Genomic DNA, 15,565 nt, shown 5'->3' with positions numbered 1-15,565 from the left:
CTCCGTCAAAGGACCTGACAGGAAAAGGTTTTGCCATCAGGTGCCTCGTCGGGGCTGCAGGAAGGAAACACGAGGGAGTGCAAAAAACTGATGATCCCTTCTGGTTTCTCCCCCTCTCCGCCTTCTATGGCCGCATCTGCACTCTCCCCAACCAATCGACGACCCAATGGCACCAATACTGCAACAGTCTCACCCTACTTGGTGCTTGTACCTTGGGGCTGCTGCTGCTGCTGGGTCTGGGTAGATAACCCCCGGCACTCAAGCTACAGCAATCCTCAACCCCCAAGTTTACCCTCCGTCGCCGACCGCCTCCAATGACCGTTGCCCCAAACTTGGTGCCATGGGTTGAGCCACCGGCCGACGAGCGGGCGTCTCGCGGAGACGGCCCGGACATGGCGAGACAGGCATCTTTCGTCAAGCCGCATTTGATTTATCCCTAGCTCGCTGCCGGTGGCTTTTGGGTGTGCTGGAGGTAGGTAATGGAGATTCCGTGATGCTCTAATGCCAGCGAGCTCCAAATGAGTTCTTCATGCCATAACGACGTCAACCTTGACCTACCAATTGGAACAAGACATTGAACCCGCTCATCAGCCGGGTCCCTCTTCTCTCATGCAATTCCCATTGCCCCCCTCGCATTGAAACCCCCCTCTATGTCTGGTGTTGGCGTTGCTTGCCTTGTTGCTTGCTTTTGGCCTCCGCGGGTTCTTGCTGCCTCCCTTCCATCTTCGCGTGGTGGTGCAATGAATGTGCCAGGTTCTAGGTGCCGGTCAATACAACGCAACGCAACCATGGGTAGGTAGGTATTGTTTTGTTTCCCCCCTCCTCCCCCAAGTGGTTGCTGCATAAGTTGTTTATGCCGTCTCCGTCTCCGTTCCCGTTCCCGGTCGAACGACTGGTTGGCCTGACCTGTCTTGTTATTGGGTACCTAGATAGCACCTCTTGAGATCACGGACATGGATGGCTTCGTGAGTCACGCTGTTATTCCTCTCCAGACTCACCGCCGTCTTGTCTTTGGTCGTGCTTCTCCCATCTGGTGGTCACCAGCTGCTCAGACTCCCGATCTGGACAATACGCTCGGATCAGAGTGATGGGTTTACTGCAGCAATGAGCTGATCTTGGTGCTGTTTCCCCTCCCGCCCCCAGACTTTGACTGTTTCTTGACTGGCTTTGCTTACTCAGGTGCGCACTTGTCTAGCCCTCCCGCCTGTCGCCTGTCCCCCTGACCAGCCCAGATGCGCAACCATCACCAACATTGCACCACTCTCCACCATCTCCCATCTATCCCAGGCCGTGCTCGGGACCTTGGGGCCCGTCTCCAGGGTTGCAGGGTAGCAGAGAGAGTCCCTCGCCTTGCCTTTGGTCTGCTGTACCTTGCCCACCTTGACTTCCATGCATCCATCCACATCAACTGCCGGTCGTCTCCAAACAATGCGCCTCATCACCGGCTTTCTGAAGGGATTGCCTCCGTCACATGCCCTGCAGCTCTGGCCACTTCCGACTATAACGCCCGTCTCTTATGGCGCCCCCAATGACGCCCGTCTGCACCCTGTAGCGAATCGACGCCTCTTTGCGGTCAGCCATTCCATTCCCTCCCACCATCCGCCCGAGACATTCATGCAGCAATGATGACAAAAGAGAGAACCGCTCTGTCCGTCTCCCGGGTAGCCAAGTCATGATCCATGTCATTCCAGATCACGTCCACTCTACTCTGATGTTTGGAAACAAGCTCTTGCTTGCATGTGGCATGACAACAGACGATTGAGGTGATGATATTGTTCATGTTGTTCGTATTGATTTACCGGTCCAGCCATTGCTCCTCCTGCGCCTCGAGAATCTTTCCCTTCTCCATCCACAGCTCCTCGAGCCATGCCGCCAGCTCCTCGTCCTTTGCCGGCAGCGACTCAATGGGGAAACGTCGAACATGCACGTGGAACTTGTACCCACCCTGTTCGCTGAGTCCTGGTGTGCTCAACGTCTCCCACATGGAGGGCGCCCTCTGGAAGGTCCCTTGATGCTGATAAGCAATGGTCAAGTCGTAGACTGCCTTGACGTGTGGCGCCTGTCGGAGGTGCTGGACCGTAGCAATGAAGCCCTTGGTGCGTGGGTAGAGCAGATTCCTGGGCTGCCGCCGATTTGCCAGCCTGCAAAAGTCGATCGACTCCTGGTACTTGGCCGGAGTGAAGCGGGTGCCCTCGCTGAAACTGATCAGCCCTGGGTTATGGAGTTAGTTTCATCTACGAAGATCGACAAGCCGCCGCTCGATTCGATGGGCTTACATGTCGGAAAGGCTTTCTGGACCATGTCGGAAAAGACGTGATCAAGCTCGCTCTTGTCTCGGAGCCAGTTGCGGCTCACCAGCGGCATGCCCATGGCCCAGAGGCCCCATCCAAGAAAAGGAACAAAGCGCAGCTGAGCCTTGGCAAAGTAGCGACACCGGCCAAGCATGCCTGCCCTCATGGCCAGGGCCTGGATAAGATAGAAGTCGGACCAGGCGACATGGTTGGACACGACAATGGCTGACTCTCCGCGAGGTAAGGCATCACCAGAGATCGAAATGTGCGCTCCGTTGGCGCGTGTGAATATGAGTTGTATCCATGCCCATACAGACCGGGCAACCTGGGACGAGGCGTCGTAGACGAGTCGAGGGGAGAAGAGTTTCAGCGGCAGCAAAAGTGACAGAACGGTATCGGCCAAGAAGAGATACAGAACCCATGGGGCTGTCAGGACGATGCCTCGCATGTGGTTGCGTAAGGTGCTGCTGCTCTGGGCCATTACAGCAATCCAGCCGGAGCTTTCTATTCACGCATCGTCGTGGGAAGAATCATTGATTGTACGGTAGTGACTCGACGGCGCCTCAATCTTTTAGAGGTTCTACTCGTCTTGCAAGTGCAAATGGATGACGACATTCATTCCCGAAGAAGCCGTCTCGCGGAGTGTATCATTGGCCGGTTGATGGCCTCAGCTGAAGGGCGAGACGTCTCTCAGATTGACATTGACACTGACAGGCACATGTCAACTCAACCCGCGATACAGCCTCAGGCCTGTCTCATTCGTGTCTTGCACAGCAGTTGACTGTCTTATCTTGCCAGCCCAGGTCGAAGCGGCAACGTCACAACACGTTCCTGAAGCCCCCCTGGCGCAGCGTCCCCATAAATACCCGGGAGGCGAGCGAGGCCTACCCTATCGCCCAGGAATTCGGCAACGGGGCTTGTACGCAGGTATGGCTTTTTGGAACCCTGTTTCTTTGAACCCGATGCATTTCTTTCGACGCCCAGTGATTCTTCGGTGAAACCCATGATTAGTTTCTGTGAGGGCGGATGCCAATGTCTGTTTTCCGCATCAGGTTTAGGCGTGATAGAGAAGTACAAGTTGGACCCGTCGGAGTTGAGGGGCGGAGAATGCGGGGATTTGCATTGATCATCTGAGACGAGCCACAGAACTTGCTCAACCCTTACAACTTGAACAATATTATTGTAAACTGCTTATGAGGGATCTGACCTACGTGATACAGTGTCCCTTTATCTCGTCCACATCCATCCGATAAGCACATTTGGCTGGTTGTGCACCATCGTCAACGCCTCAGGCACGCCCATCTCAGCCAACTCGGGCTTACCTTGGGTGGAAGCTCCTCCTTGGCGAATCAGACTCGACCTTACTAAGCCATTGACGGCCTCCCCATTCCCAAGCGCCTGCCTGAGGTTCTAGAACCCCCGACACAATCATCGGTTCTCCCGAGCAACCAGCATCTTTCTCAAATCATTGCATCAACCCAGCCATATACCATTGAACCATCACTTCCAGTACCTCGCACCTGTCAACTCTTGCAGCACATACTTCAGGGTTGTCTTAGCTTCCTCCGCACTGGGCTGTGCCCTCGGGGCATATCGCATTTTGGGAATTGGAATTAGTCACCAGTGACGACACAGTCAGTATCTCCGGCTCTGACCATAGATGACCAAGCCACGACTCTTTCGTCAGCCGCTGGCTTCCATCAGCTCTTCAAAACTGATCAATTCCTCAGCCATCTCAAGGGATTACGAGTCTCATCACTCAGACGTGACCAAGCATGGCGACCTTCAACTCCCATCTTGGAGTATCGGAGCGCGACCTTTCCTCATCCTTGTCACCGGAGCGAGCGGCCCCGAGCTCAGAGGATGACAGGACTGGGGGCTCTACTCTAGATCCAGACTTTTACAAGAACCTTGCCGACAAGAGGACAACGCGTGGTAAGCATCTGAGTGATTTCATCTGACGTGATCCTTCCCGAGTCTAATAGCACGCGGTCTCAGAGGGGAACCCGCCCAAGAAGCGTGGACCTAAGCCGAATAGTAAACCTGCTCTCACAAGACGCCAAGAACTAAACAGGCAGGCTCAGCGGTATGTTGACCGAGCTCAGTGAAAAACCCACACCTGACTTTGTATCTCACCTTTTAGAACTCACCGAGAGAGAAAAGAGCTCTACATCAAGGCACTAGAAGATGAAGTGCTCAGGCTCAAAGAGGTCTTTAGCAACGTGTCTCTGGACCGAGAGAGACTAGCCGACGAGAACAAGCGTCTGCGGGACCTCTTGACCCAGGCTGGACTTCACTATGGCAGCCCATACGCTGCAGGGAGCTCTACGAGCCAAGGCCCTGGTTCGTCTACTCCCCTGACCTCGCGGTCAACTGCACCGTCGGTTTCTTCACCGATCCAGCTGCCTTTGGCTGTCAACCAAGGCAATACGTCTGGCCAGCAACAGCATGACACGCATCACACCCTAAATCGGGGAGGTGCTGACATGGAGCAGGCAGGCATTGATTTCGTTTTAACGTACGATAAGTCCTCTTCGAAGACTTCCCAATGATACTCCCGTATGAACCCATGCGAGTTTCGTGTGCTTTGGCAAGTCACGATATAAGACCAGCTGGCTAACTGTCTGTAGCCTCGAGAGACCTTGCATGACACATATCCAGTACATGGTCGAGAGATCCGCCGAGCATGACGGAGAACCATGTGGCCATGCACTTATGGCATCGTGCCCCCCCGGCCCGTCCCCAGACTCGATGCTTGGCTGTCCATTTGGGAAGACTCACGTTCCGTTAGGCAGCGAGCTGAACCAAAAGACATGGGAGGTGCCAAGGGCCGACCTTGCAACTCTACTAAATCTCAGCAAGAGTTTGGATCTGGATGGTGAAGTGACTCCCATCATGGCGTGGGTTATGGTCATGTCCCACCCCAAGGTGATGGAACTCTCGGCGGAGGACTTTCGGAAGCTCGGAGAGGAGCTTGTCCGAAAGGTGAGGTGCTACGGGTAAGTCGGTTCTAGTGTGGTGACTCTTTGGAAGATGCTGACCCGATGGTATAGTTTTGGAGCCGTGATGGAGGAGTTTGAGGTGCGAGATGCTATGGATAGTGTGCTCGGAGGTAAGGACACAGTGATGTGCGGATAGATGTGTTGGTTGGTTGTTGATAATGGGGTTATACTATTGAAATGTTTTATGGCGGTGCTTAGGTGCGGTGATACCATGTTAATTTGTCCGAGGATGGGATGAGATGTAGGAGATTGGTGTTTGAAGATATATATATACTCGACTCTTCTGATGCTATTCTCAAAGCCAACTGTGGCTTGACGTGGCTGAAGCGCACACAACGCGGGGCTTGTGATATTTTTTTCGTGCCCCACACTGAAGGCCCTCCACCCCACCACAAATTCATCGTCAAAGTCCAAATTCAAGCATCGCCTCGAACCGAGCGACCCAACTCCCCTCCCCCACCCTCCGTTCTCGACCTCCATCGAAAATAATCATTCAAGATGGGCGACTCTCTCGACTACGTCAAGATCTGCGAAGCCTGCCCCCCCGGCGACGGATGGGGTCCCTCGGTCACCACCGAGACCACCCTCAACGGCGTGCCCTATGCGCCCTTCTCCAAGGGTGACAAGCTGGGCCGCATGGCTGACTGGACTGCCGAGGGCAAGGACCGTGAGCGTGGCGGACGAGCGCAGTACAACAGGAACTTTAGAGGTAGGCTGTTATCCTCAGTCTTGGATGGAATCATTGTTTATATGTCATACAGATCAGCAAGTTTATGGCTCCAGCCATGCCGTCACCTTCAATGCTCCTCCCGCCGAGGACGAATCCACCTTCTCCGTCGTCAGCAACGTCCGAGACTCGACCAAGACAAGATACGGCCGCGGTGCCGTCTTCACTCGTGGCCGTGGCCGTGGCCAAGGCCAGGCCGGCGGCGCCCGAGGCGGACGGACCCAGCTCCAGAGGACCGGCGCCGGTGGCCGACAGGGCTACGGCGGCTACGACCGGGGCGGCCGGTCCAACACTGGCGCTCGCGGTCGCCGCTTCGGCTGGAAGGACTATGACAAGCCTGCTCGCAACCGCGATGCCAGCATCAACGTCAAGGCCGAGTGGAAGCTGCTTGAGGAGATTGACTTTAACCGCCTGGCCAAGCTGAACCTCGACACCGACGACGGCGAGGATATCGACGACTACGGCTTCCTCTACTACTACGACCGCTCCTACGACAAGCAGCCCGTCAAGGGCGCCGAGAGGAAGCTCACCCCCATCGACCGAGCCGCCTACAACGTCACCACCTCTTCCGATCCCGTTATCCAGGAGCTCGCCGAGAAGGACGAGGCCACCATCTTTGCCACCGACAGCATCCTCTCCATGCTCATGTGCGCGACCCGCTCCGTGTACCCCTGGGATATTGTCATTTCTCGACACGGCAACAAGGTCTTCCTGGACAAGCGCGATAATGCCGCTCTCGACATGGTGACGGTCAACGAGAACGCCATCGACGCTCCCCTGGATGCCGCCGACGGCAGCAAGGACACCATCAACCAGCCCAACGCCCTCGCCGAGGAGGCCACCTACATCAACCACAACTTTGCCAACCAGGTCGTCCACGAGAGCGACTCGTCCAAGGCCACCATGGCCCACGCCAACCCCTTCTACAACTCCTCCGAGGACACCGACCCCCCTGCCAGCAAGGCCTACAAGTACAGGCGGTTCGACCTGTCGACCAACGAGGAGGAGCCCGTCCACCTGATCGTGCGAACCGAGGTCGACGCGGTGCAGAAGAACGCCATCAGCGGCGACGACCAGCTCGTCAGCATCCACGCCCTCAACGAGTTCGACAGCAAGGCCCAGGGCAGCGGCGGCGCCCTCGACTGGCGAAGCAAGCTCGTGACCCAGCGCGGTGCCGTCGTGGCCACCGAGATGAAGAACAACAGCTGCAAGCTCGCCCGATGGACGGTGCAGAGCATCCTGGCCAAGGCCGACTTCATGAAGCTTGGGTATGTTACTCTGGACCCTTTCTTGAACCACCCTTTACTGACATTGATGACAGTTTCGTCTCTCGTCTGAACCCCCGCTCCAACGACAAGCACGTCGTCCTGGGCGTTGTCGGCTGGAAGCCCCGCGACTTTGCCAACCAGATGAACCTGTCCCTCAACAACGGTTGGGGTATCGTGCGCACCATTGTCGACATGTGCCTGAGCAGCCCCGACCAGGAGGCCAAGTTCGTCCTGGTCAAGGACCCCAACAAGTCCATCCTCCGTCTGTACGAGGTGCCTGCCGGCAGCTTCGACGAGGACGACGAGGAAGAGGTGGAGGAGCCTCAGGGCGACGACGAGTAAGGGGGAGAGAAGGCGAAACCGTGGAGTTGGGCTTGTGGGTTATTGCTTCATGACAACGATGATGATCATGGCCGGGATGGAACTGGGAACCAAAAGGAATGAGATTGCAGCTAGTCCCTATGCTCTTAATGATTTGAAGCAGCGGATGCCATCTCCATCATGTCCTGTATAAGGTTTTCTTTTTTTGGGCTGCAGTTGCAGCGCGGTATCAAAAGAATACGTGATTTTACTCTTTACGTGACGACATTTGCTGGTGTAGCTTGTGAGTTGGTTCAGATTGAGTCTATTAGAGTGAGAGTCAAGGTTGACTCTCGGAGACCCAATCAGAGACAGAGAGATGGGAAGTAAACTAGAGAGATAGAATACATGTGATGATGCTGATAATCAGCTGCCTTGACCTGGAGTATCCTGGTCTGAGGTATCCTGCCCTCAAAGTCGTTATTAGCAACCCATCCAATCATTTCCGTCCTTCCTAGTTTGGCGACACTCGTAGAAAGTGCCTCGAGGAGCCAGTATCATGGCCATCGTCCTCACTCCCCTCGAGTGTATGAACCAAAGGCAGGCGATAGGCTAGATGGTTCGTGACGGGCTGGTCCGAGTCCTGGCCTTGAAATGATGCCGCCCCGGATTAATGGAGATTAAAATAGTCCTCGTATCGTCGTGGAGGTCCTGCTGGCTCGTGCTGAAGAGCGTAAGGAGACATGAAGAATGGCATGTCCATGTCAGGCAAGACTCTTGGAGTAGAGCGTGCCCGACTGGGGGATTGTGGGAACGATGCCGGGGCCACAGCTATAGAAACAAGAGCATAGTTGGAGAGGTCCGGGTAATACAGGCCAGACCCCGAGGCAGGCGTGTATGGGGAGCTATGTGGTTGCCAGCTGCTGGACGAAGCCTGGTGCGAGGGCATCGGAAGGTTGGCCGTGGGCTGCTGCTGGTCATGATACGCATGTTGGTTGACGTTATACGCAGAGGAAGATTGAGTTGACTGTTGTATTGTCGGCTGTGAATGACTTGAAGAGATAGGCCAACGTACCTGACGCCATTCGCTATGGTCTGAGGAAGCAGAGCTATTCTGGGAAGACTGCATTTGATCATACCGGTGTCCAGTTTGGGGCTGGTCGAACATGTCGTTCCACGAGTTTGGGTTCTGGGAAAATGTCAGCTGAGAACGTCCTATGCAAGTCAAGGTATCTCTGCAAGTACCTCAGCAGTTGCGGGAGCGGAGCTATGGTAGGCAGAAGAACCCTGATGATCCTGTTGATGTTGAGCCGGAGGCTGGCTGAAAGCATTGTTCCATGAGGATGGGTCCTAATGCGTTGTTAGTTGAATAGATCCTGAATACAAGTCAAGGTGCCACTGCAAGTACCTCGCTGCTTGCGAGAGCAACGTCGTGATAACTGGAAGAACCATTAAGATACCCTCGGTGTTGACCTGGTGGTTGGCTGAATCGATAATTCCAATTATTCTCTGTCTCTGTCTAGATGATGGTTAGTTAGATGCCACTCGAAGACTGGACGTATCTCTGGTAATACCTGTTCGACGGCAGACGAAAAATGAGGCTGGATAGAGGCATATCCATTGTTCCCCTGGTAGTCCCCAACTGTGACAGGCCTGCCACGCTCACCCCGAGGAGTGCGATCAAACCTCTCTCCAAAACTGGATCTTTCGGGGGTAGAGGGTGCGGAGTTCGATGGTGATGCCGTGTCGCGAGGAGTAACTCCCCCGGACTGTCCTCTCTCTTGAGACTGTGGCAATGCTGAGGTTCCCGCTGGGAAGGCTGCCGAAGAACTGGAGAATCTAGGTCTCGCTCTCGGGGGCATCTTCTTCAACTGTCGGCCATTCTTGTTGTGCTGATTCCAATCAACACGGTCGGCATCGAGTTGGTGACGACGATCCAGTCGCCCGGCGTCAAAGCACTCTTGGCAAATGGAAAGACCACAATCGCGACACTGCTGAAGAGTTCCTCGGTTACCACGCTGGCAGAAGTCGCACTTGGCCATGGCGGTCGTGGTCGAGGTCCAAGTAGCATGCAGCATAGGAGATGCCGATTCCCTCCACTCTGGATCCGAGGGGCCACTAGTGGCAGCTTCTACGGTGTGCGACGATTGTCGGTCGAGCTCCATGTCCATGATGATTGTGTCGGCAGGGGAGTTGACGACCTCGGGAGTGTCCTCCCTCATGGTTGGTGGGGGAGCCATGAGTAGCGAGGGGATTTCAGTAAAGATGTTGACAACGGAGAGAAGAGAATAGAATGAATCTGGTACGGCAGAAACACCAAGGCGTGGTGAGAGCGAAATAGGATAGAAGAAAAAGAGCCTGATAGGTGTAGCAGATTTGGAAAGGGCGATGGAGCAAGAGGTTGCTCACCGGCAGAAGCGATGAAGTTGAGCAGGGAAAGAGGAGATGCTCGATCCTCACAGAGGAAGAAAGCGACCGGGAGCGATAAACAGGTCCCCTTGCGGGGGACTGTTTGTGAGAGAAACCACTGCTGAAAACGCAAGGGAGTCAGCGCAGGCGAATGGAAGCAAGCGGGGAGTATTGTGATTAGGTGACGAGGGTTTGGGTGATTCAGTGACTGTGCTGTGAATGTAGGAGGGAGAGAGGGAGCGACGAAGAGAAATAGCAAACGAGACCCGACACTCGAGGAGCCCCTCGGTTGGTGTCGGAGGGACGAGGGGGGTGCTCGTTCAAAAGAGAGCGCCTATTTAGAGGAGAGAACGCCCAGATTCTTCTACCGATGAATGAAAGTACAACCTGTACTCGTGGCGTAAGTGAGCTTCCGCATATCTCGGTATAGGTGCCGCGACTCTGAGGCTGGGAGAAGAGGCCGAGTGGATTGAATCTTGATTGAATTTGAGTACGTGAGAGGTATAGAGATACATCCAAAGTTGGCGCGACGTGGTGGGTTGCCAGTGTTCGTACCCGTTATTGCGGCCATATTGGGCGCAAGTGCCTGGATTCGGGATTATACTGATCTTGATTCATCTTGATTCTGGTGCCTATTGTTGTTGGATGGAGAGTCTGTTGAGGCTCAGGGTAGTCACGTGACAATACCACACCGTTATACCTCAACACGGAATACAATAGCAAGAGTGAGGATCTAACCCGGTCAACTCCTTGAAACATGTATTGTGTACCTAGGTGACTTAATTATGCGCATGGCCCACCACAAAAGTCAGCCCAAGGTGTCGGCGTTTTTAAGTCATTCACTTTGTAGCATCTGTGCAACCTTTCGCCATAAACCAATCATTGGCTGATCTCAAACCTTGCATCTCCTCATGAACCTGGCGAATGGCGGCTCTGGGGAGAAAGATCGGCTAACAAGGGGGGAGGGAAATGGGTTGGGGTAGTCTACCTAGTGGGCTGTTCGGTAAGAACGGCACGGTCAGCCCGACTCTCTCTCAGGATTTTACTCTTTTTTCTGAAGTTACACGCCTGACGAGAGAGGCAAAAGAGATTCGTCATGGGCCAGCCAAGCTTTCTATACTGGACCAGCTGGTCAACTGTGGCTGTGAATGTGGGACAGCGGCGTCATGACAAAAGTTAGGAATGTGTCAGAGGCTGCATATTCCAATGCACTTGGCAGCGTGCATGAGTAGGTAGAGTATACGATTTTTCGTAATAATAGCGAAAAAGAATTGTCCATTTCCGCACTCCTGTTCTGAGAGTGCGGCATCCAGAATCGACAGGAATATCATCATCATGCCAACTGAGACCCAAGCCACAGCATTCTCCTCCCTCCTGCCGTCTTACCCATCATGGGTCACAGCCCCGCTAGAGCATCAGCTCCGGATTGGCCGATGCTAGCTCCAGGCCCCGTCATCGGGGGGAGCTTCCCTCTCCGGGGTCTGGGTGTGGCCGGATTTATCTCCGCTCGATGAGTGGCCAATGCCTTCCTTCTTTTGCGCAAGCTGAGGTTTGCCCGTGACCTCGATTCGAAGCTTTTTAGATCCGGCTACGCGCCCTTGCTTTCTTTCTTACGCCTCTTCTTGTGCTCTTTGTACTTATCGCTTCTTTGCGCATCAGCATCGCGACAATCTCGCTCCTCCCTCTGGCGCATCCAGCTCATCTATCCTTACCTCGTATAGTAAATCGCATTCATCATGTCTGCCCAAGAATACTATGGCGGTGGTGGTGGTGGTGGCGGCGGTGGTTATCCTCAACAGCCCAATCCCGTAAGCGGCCCGACGACAAACACAAACCACCGAGTCGCATCACGCTGACTTGTTCCCTCGCAGTCCTATGGTCCCCCGCAAGGCCAGTACGGCCCTCCCCAGGGCCAGTATGGTCCCCCTCAAGGTCAATATTATGGCCCGCCCCAGGGCCAGCCTCCCATGCAGTACCAGCAAGCACCTCCTCCCCAGCAGCAAGGCGGTGGGAAGGGCGGCGGCAATTGCTTGACAGCCTGTCTCGCGGCGCTCTGCTGTTGCTGCGTGTGCGAAGAAGGCTGTGAATGCTGGTGAGTTGTACCCGGGGGGTTTGCAGTAACAGCGCGCAGGCTGCCCAACTGTGTGTGCCGTGCGGCTGCGCCTCTCAACCCCATTGCCCCAACGCATAGGCCTCGCTGACCCTTGTCGCCATCGTCTAGTTTCGAATGTTGCGATTGTCTCTTTTAAACACAACCTGCCCACGAGTACAAGTCAAACCAATTGCCCAAGGACTTGCTATTATACGATGCCAATAACTCAGTTTTACGTACACAACATGCGCGACTCGTCTTGGAAATGCTGTCACGAATACCCGCTTTACTTCCTGGTATATACCTTTTGCGACAATGGTGGATTGGATGGTGAAGAGAAGAGAAGGGAGGAGAGAACCACGGGGAATATGCAAGATGCGACACACCCTCAATCCTTGCTTGGTTAATGAAACTAGGAGCCAATCCCGAGAAACGTATCCATCACTGTAGAGCTTATGGAAGCAAGCTCATTTAAATACCAATTGTTCAGTCCATACCTGTCCGTTACCTTGCGAACAAGGTTCACCCACTGCATCTGAACTTGCCATGAGAAAACTGCTCTGGAAAATGCCTTTTGCATGAAAACTGATTTACTTGCTTATTTTTACCATGTCATCACCACACGCTTTTCCCTCTCCTAAATGTTCTCCTCCCATTGTGTTTGATGACTGCTATACCGCCCACACCACAAATTTACTGGTCAAGCTGCACGTAGTTGGCGGGGAAGAGACCTGCCTGTCCACCATAGTGTCCGAACCACCAGTCCTCGTCGGGGAACTCCAGGTTGGTAATAGTGGCGTCCTCGGGGAAGCTCAGCTCTATTGGCAGTGTTAGTTTGTGTCAAAAGTAAAGAATGAGACCACATACCGTTATCTTCCGCGGCCTCGTAATCATACAGCGCAGTGGCCGTGGGTCCGGCGGCAGCCGGAGCGGCAGCAGGCGCCGGAGGCTCGGGCTCGGGCTCAGCCGCCGGGGCGGGGGGAGGAGGTGGTGCGGCAGCAGCCGGCTCGTCATCTTCCACCACCTCGACGTAATTGCTAGGGAAGAGACCGCTCTCGCCTCGAGAGTTGGTACCCATCCACCAATCATCATCCACCATCTCGATGTTTGTCACATACTCTCCCTCAACCAGATCGATTTCGTTGTCCTCGGCCTTCTCGTAGTCGTACTGGATCACAGCACGGTAACCGCCCTGAGCCTCCTCAGCGGGCTGTGCAGGGGCCACAGCAGCAGGAGCAGGAGCACGAACGGGCTCAGGCTCAGGCTCAGGCTCTGGTGAGGGCTCCCGTTCCAATGCGTGCGCGGCAGCCACAGCGCCGGCACCGGCTACAGCCCCAACGGCAATGCCACCTGCCACACCGCCAGCAATCCGGGCCGTGGAAGAAACCTCCTTGTCACTGGCCAGATCCTCCTCCTTGGGCACATCGATCTGGCTGGGAGGGATAGGTGGAGGCGCACGTTGCTCAGGAGAAGTTCCAACGGGAGGCACTGGCCCACGGCTGACAGGAACAGCGACACGAGGAGGCGAGGGAGATCGTTCTCGCTCAGCAGCTGTCTGGTACGCCGAAGGATCTTCTCGCTCGTCTTCTTGCTCGTCTGCAGGAGCAGGTCGGCTGGGCAGACCTGGAAGGGCAAAGCCGCCAGATGGTCGAGAGTTATCGGGGATAGGTGGCGGCACGGCCTCTTCCTCTGCAGCACGATGCACGGGAGGAGTGCCAGCGCTGATAGGAGCCGTGTCCTTGAATCGATCTCGCAGAGCAGACACACCGCCTGAAGGAGATCCTGGCCCCTCCTCGCCTTGATCCTCACCAGTGTTGTCCTGGCTCACTTGTCCAGGGATGCCACGGCCGTAATCTCCAGTCTGGACGGGAGCCCAGCTCTTTCCACTGTAGCCGCTCTTCCACTCGCTTCCACTCTTCTGAGGCTGGACGGGTGGTGTACTGACGGCGGCGGTGGTTACGCTGGCGACATCAGTTCCCCTCTCCTTGGCCTTTCGCTCGGCCCAAAGCTGAGCAGGGGTCTTGCCTCCTTGGTCCGCAAATGTACGGCTGGCAGCACCAACAGGGGCAGCCTTTGGAGCAGCGGGCGCTCCGAAGCCCAGACCACCAGGTGCGGGAGCCTTGGTTCCCGAGAAGCTCGAGGCACCTCCGAACTTGTTGGCGACCTTGGGCTTGGGAAGCGATGTCAGACGCTCAGACTGGGCAGGCTGGGAAAAGGCAGCCATGCGCTCAGAGACCGGCCGCGACTCTTGTTCCTCGGCCTCTGCATCTCCAGCAGCAGGCTTTTGCGCCTTGGCTCGGATGGCGGCAATGTCAACCTTTCCAATGGGCTCATAGGCTCCCTTCACAGGAGTCGGGCGGTCGTCCTGCTGTTTTTGAGCCTGGGCACGAATAGCGGCGATATCGACCTTGCCAATCGGTTGGTAACCGCCCTTGACCACATCGGCGGGAGCCTCATTCCTCTTCACGGGGGCGTCGCCACTGGTTGTTGCTGTAGGCTGCTGGCTGAGGTGGGCCATGTTGACCTTGGTGGGCTTATAAGCCGACTCGACCTTCTCAAGCTGAGTCCTGGTGACAGGGGGAGCATCAGCGCCCCAGCCATCGGCATCGACGTTCTCATCCTTCCTGGACCGAGCAGCGACGAGGGGGTTGACACGGCTCGATGTAGTTGGGGTGAAGACGGGCTTCGACTTGACGGGCGGGGGAGCAGCGGCACGAGGTGCACCAGAGCTTCCTGCCGAGTACTTGGCGCCGGATGCATCGGCCACCTTTTGCATGATTGAGTCGATTTCGAGATCGCTCTCGGAGCGAGCTGTGATCTGGACGTGGTATCCGTGGAGGACCTTGGAGACGGCGGCCAGGTGGCTGGTGAAGTAGCCCTTGGTTCGTTCGGGGACGCCTCCTCCACACCAGGCGATCAGGATACTCTTGGGTAGACCGCTGTTGGGGTCCTTGACCTTGGCGAATGCGAACTGGATGCGACCCTCGCTGAAGTCCTCAATCAGGTCAGCGAGCTCACCGTCTGTAGTTGTGTTAGCGAATGGGCGATCGGGGAGGTGTCTATAAAGTGTGCCGTACCGCCGGTGCCTTGGACCTTGAGGATGCTCTCCTTGGCGCCGCTGTCCTGGAAGGCATTCAGGAGAGGGGCTTGGACGGAGAACAGGGCCCAGTGAGCATAGGTGGGAGAATCGGATGAAGGCGGGGGTCCGTTGACGACGCCATTGTAGCTGCTCTTTATGGACGGGCCATTTATCGAGAGGTTTAAGGAAGCCATGGTTGTGAGAGTTGAGGGTTAGGTGATGAGAGAAGGTTGAAGCCGCGAGCTGACGGACGAGTTTGGATGACGGGGGTTGGGGGTGACGTTGACACCGTTGCTGCGGCGAGCAACTCCACACGGCGAGAGCTGGACAAAGTGGGCGGGAAAGAGGCGGTGGAATTCCGGACACGGAGCAACCGGAGATGGAGGATGAAGCTTCA

At 55.6% G+C, this 15,565-nt stretch overlaps 6 protein-coding genes across 6 annotated transcripts; 3 read left to right on the top strand and 3 right to left on the bottom strand.

Moving 5' to 3' along the window:
- Nucleotides 1-1,795: 1,795 nt before the first annotated feature.
- Nucleotides 1,796-2,772, bottom strand: NCS57_00052400 (PlsC domain-containing protein; the record flags this gene model as incomplete). Its single annotated transcript, XM_053050610.1, has 2 exons — nt 1,796-2,211; nt 2,277-2,772. The coding sequence occupies 2 exons, from the start codon at nt 2,770-2,772 to the stop codon at nt 1,796-1,798; spliced, it is 912 nt and encodes a 303-aa protein (XP_052919125.1).
- Nucleotides 2,773-4,066: 1,294 nt separating this feature from the next.
- On the top strand, nt 4,067-5,429 carry NCS57_00052300 (uncharacterized protein; the record flags this gene model as incomplete). The annotated part of the gene is made up of 5 exons (XM_053050609.1): nt 4,067-4,226; nt 4,290-4,377; nt 4,435-4,809; nt 4,922-5,290; nt 5,345-5,429. The coding sequence occupies 5 exons, from the start codon at nt 4,067-4,069 to the stop codon at nt 5,427-5,429; spliced, it is 1,077 nt and encodes a 358-aa protein (XP_052919124.1).
- A 362-nt stretch (nt 5,430-5,791) lies between these two features.
- NCS57_00052200 (Eukaryotic translation initiation factor 3 subunit D) lies at nt 5,792-7,630 on the top strand (the record flags this gene model as incomplete). Its single annotated transcript, XM_053050608.1, has 3 exons — nt 5,792-6,002; nt 6,055-7,288; nt 7,342-7,630. The coding sequence occupies 3 exons, from the start codon at nt 5,792-5,794 to the stop codon at nt 7,628-7,630; spliced, it is 1,734 nt and encodes a 577-aa protein (XP_052919123.1).
- A 628-nt stretch (nt 7,631-8,258) lies between these two features.
- On the bottom strand, nt 8,259-9,810 carry NCS57_00052100 (uncharacterized protein; the record flags this gene model as incomplete). The annotated part of the gene is made up of 5 exons (XM_053050607.1): nt 8,259-8,615; nt 8,664-8,777; nt 8,834-8,938; nt 8,997-9,107; nt 9,163-9,810. 5 exons carry the CDS (start codon nt 9,808-9,810, stop codon nt 8,259-8,261), a joined length of 1,335 nt encoding a protein of 444 aa, XP_052919122.1.
- A 1,923-nt stretch (nt 9,811-11,733) lies between these two features.
- On the top strand, nt 11,734-12,246 carry NCS57_00052000 (uncharacterized protein; the record flags this gene model as incomplete). The annotated part of the gene is made up of 3 exons (XM_053050606.1): nt 11,734-11,805; nt 11,869-12,089; nt 12,219-12,246. 3 exons carry the CDS (start codon nt 11,734-11,736, stop codon nt 12,244-12,246), a joined length of 321 nt encoding a protein of 106 aa, XP_052919121.1.
- Nucleotides 12,247-12,782: 536 nt separating this feature from the next.
- Nucleotides 12,783-15,362, bottom strand: NCS57_00051900 (uncharacterized protein; the record flags this gene model as incomplete). Its single annotated transcript, XM_053050605.1, has 3 exons — nt 12,783-12,907; nt 12,957-15,110; nt 15,167-15,362. The coding sequence occupies 3 exons, from the start codon at nt 15,360-15,362 to the stop codon at nt 12,783-12,785; spliced, it is 2,475 nt and encodes an 824-aa protein (XP_052919120.1).
- Between the last annotated feature and the right edge of the window lie 203 nt (nt 15,363-15,565).

The sequence above is a fragment of the Fusarium keratoplasticum genome, chromosome 1, assembly GCF_025433545.1.
Source record: "Fusarium keratoplasticum isolate Fu6.1 chromosome 1, whole genome shotgun sequence".
In the NCBI taxonomy this organism is placed as follows: Eukaryota; Fungi; Ascomycota; class Sordariomycetes; order Hypocreales; family Nectriaceae; genus Fusarium; species Fusarium keratoplasticum.
Note: the sequence above shows the minus strand (reverse complement) of the source record. Positions and strands in the feature narration are given on the sequence as shown.